Genomic DNA, 2,847 nt, shown 5'->3' with positions numbered 1-2,847 from the left:
TTCAAATGTCCATAATTGATTTATTTTCCCATTGCTAGATATTAATGTTGTTTCCCTGGTTTTTGGTTCTACAAATAAAGATGTGATGCACATTCTTGTATATAAATTTTTGTCTGAATGCCTGAATTTTCCTTAGGATAAATTCCTAGAAGTTGAATGGGTCAAATTTATGAACTTTTCATATATACATATGAGTGTCCTTCAAAAAGTTTGTGAAAAAATAGATTTAAAAGATAATACAAATTTTCCCATGAACTTTTTGAAGACCCCTTGTACACATTTATATATATTTATGCTTGTATATATTTTAATAATAGTTAATATTTACTTATCCATTAGAGGATGCTAAATGACTTGTATGCATTGTGAGATTAGTACCTGTATTATTAATTCTCATTCTATTTTTTTAAATTAAAAAAAAATTTTTTTAGGAGGTTCATATTTTATCTCTCCGTGACATATTTACAGTTGAATGTAAATTAAAGGCCTGCTTGCACACCAAAGCCAGGTCCTTTGGGTGGTTCAGTCAATGAGGTAAGACCTCCAGCTGGCTCACAAGAGAAGCATCCACTCCTTGGCCCTGGTTTTGGAATTTTGCCAGCCTTAAGCTCATCAATAATTTCTTCAATATCGTTAGGTGTCAGATCCTCATAGTAGTTGTCATTTATTTGAACCATTGGTGCATTTACACAGGCCCCTAAACATTCCACCTCTATGAGAGTGAAAAGTTTGTCAGGTGTGGTCTCCCCAACCTCTATTCCAAGCTTTTTCTGAATTGCTTCCAGTATGCTGTCAGAGTTTCGAGGCATACAAGATGTAGTAGTGCAGACCTGAATGTGATACTTTCCAACTGGCTTTCGATTATACATTGTATAAAAAGTTGCCACGTCATATGCTCTCATTGGAGGTACTTGTGAAACTTCTGCAACCTTGTTCATAGCGGAGATAGGCAACCACCCATTCTGCCTTTGGGCTAAATCCAGGACTGGAAGCATGGCTGCTGCTTTATGCCCCTCTGGATAATTTTTTACAATTGCCTCTATCCTCTTATAGTTTTCTGGTGTGAAATCAAATGGAGTGTCTGCGTTATTCTCAGGAGTATCTCTGTGCACAAATAAGGCTCTTCCAGCTCCATTGTGCACAACTGTCTTATGCAAATTCCTTATATGTCTTCCCCACTGGGCGGTGAGACCAGCTGCCAGGGGCCTGGAGCGCCATGCTGCAGAGAAGACCTCTTCATTTTACGAATGAGGAAACTGAGCAAGGAGTGGAATAGCTCCCTGAATCCAGAGCAGGGGCCATACCTGTACGGATATTCAACTTAAACATGTGTTGTTTCTCAGTTTGCTGCTGCTTCTTCAATTCATTTAAAAGATATGTTTAAAAGACTCAATACACATATCAAAGTACTTTCCAGAAAGGAAGTTTACTATCTCATCTGCAGTGTGGGAGAGTGTGGGCAGCATCACATCAAATCTGCATTGAGAATTTCAGTGCGTTTTTTAATCTTCAATTTCACTCATTTAAAAGTTTGTATGTTATTGATTATTAGTATGCTAGAACATGTTTTCATATATTTATTATTCATACATACGTCTTCTGTTTATATCTTTTTTCCACTTTTATTTTGAGTATTTGGTGTTTTTTGATTGATTTATAAGAGTTCTTTATAGCATACTGACATCAATTATTTGTTTTAAATACTTTTCCCAGTTTGTTTGCCAATAAATTCGAAGGAGTCAAATCAGTTTTGTACACTGCTATTTTCCCTGCCCCTAGGAGTTGTTTTTTGGCGGGGTGAATGGCCAGCATGGGGATCCAAACCTTTGACTTTGGTGTTATAACACCACGCTCTAACCAACTAACTGGTCAGCCTCTCAACGGAGTCAAATCTAGCAATACCTTTATGATTTGTTTCCATTGCTTTTATGCTTAGAAAGTTCTTTCCAATCTTGGGGTTAAACTTTTGCCTATATTTTCTTAAAGCTGTTTTATGCTTTCATTTTTTATTTTTTTACATTTAACACTAATTCTGTCCTTGTTGGTTTGTGACGCTCCCTTTATTGTAAATCAGGTTCTTATCTTTTTACTAGGTCAGTTTCAGACTTTCTGTTCTGTCAATTTGTTTGTTGATTCTTGTGACAGTACTAAAATGTTTTATGTATCATAATCTGTGTGTATATTTTAATATCTTGTAAGCCAACTCTCCTATCATTATTATTCTTTTTCAAAAATTTCTTAGCCATTCTCCCCTATTTATTCTTTTAGGTGAACTTTAGAAACACTTTACTAAGGTTAAGTAACTCTGAATTTTGACTGGGTTGAATTAAACATCTAATTATTTTTTAAAAATTGATGTCTTACAAAATTTAGTTTTCGCATCCAGGAATAGGGTACCAATTTCCATTTATTAAAATCCTAGTTGTTAAGAGATACACAAACATCCTTGTTTTCTTTGTGTAGAACCTATGCATTTTTTGAAGAGTTATTCCTAGGGATTTTATGCTGGAATTTTTTTTGTGTGTGTCATCATGAATGCATTTTTCCCCATTATGTCTTCTAGCTGGTTGTTGCTGGCTTACAGAAAAACTGTTGATTGTTCTTCAGCCACTTTGCTGAACTATTTTCTGAACTCTTGTTAAATTTTTGAGTATTTCAATTGATTCCCTTGGGTGTTCTCTGGATAGACAATCAACTGCAAATAATGATGATTTGTGTCTCCCTTACAATAGTTATTCATCATTTCTTTTTCACATCTTCCTGTATTAGCTACCGGCCAGCTTTTAACATTTGCCTGGCCTGGGGCAAAAGTACAGGTGGAGGTCCACTTACTAGATGTCAAGGAGC

The 2,847-nt window shown here is 35.5% G+C and overlaps 1 protein-coding gene across 1 annotated transcript; it reads right to left on the bottom strand.

Annotated features, from left to right (window-relative positions):
- Positions 1-467: 467 nt before the first annotated feature.
- Positions 468-1,921, bottom strand: LOC134368158 (NADH dehydrogenase [ubiquinone] flavoprotein 2, mitochondrial-like). Its single transcript, XM_063084704.1, has 2 exons — positions 1,903-1,921; positions 468-1,234 (listed from the first exon to the last, which is right to left on the bottom strand). The coding sequence occupies exons 1-2, from the start codon at positions 1,919-1,921 to the stop codon at positions 480-482; spliced, it is 774 nt and encodes a 257-aa protein (XP_062940774.1). The 3' UTR covers positions 468-479.
- Between the last annotated feature and the right edge of the window lie 926 nt (positions 1,922-2,847).

The sequence above is a fragment of the Cynocephalus volans genome, chromosome X (genome assembly GCF_027409185.1).
Source record: "Cynocephalus volans isolate mCynVol1 chromosome X, mCynVol1.pri, whole genome shotgun sequence".
Lineage (NCBI taxonomy): Eukaryota > Metazoa > Chordata > Mammalia > Dermoptera > Cynocephalidae > Cynocephalus > Cynocephalus volans.
Note: the sequence above shows the minus strand (reverse complement) of the source record. Positions and strands in the feature narration are given on the sequence as shown.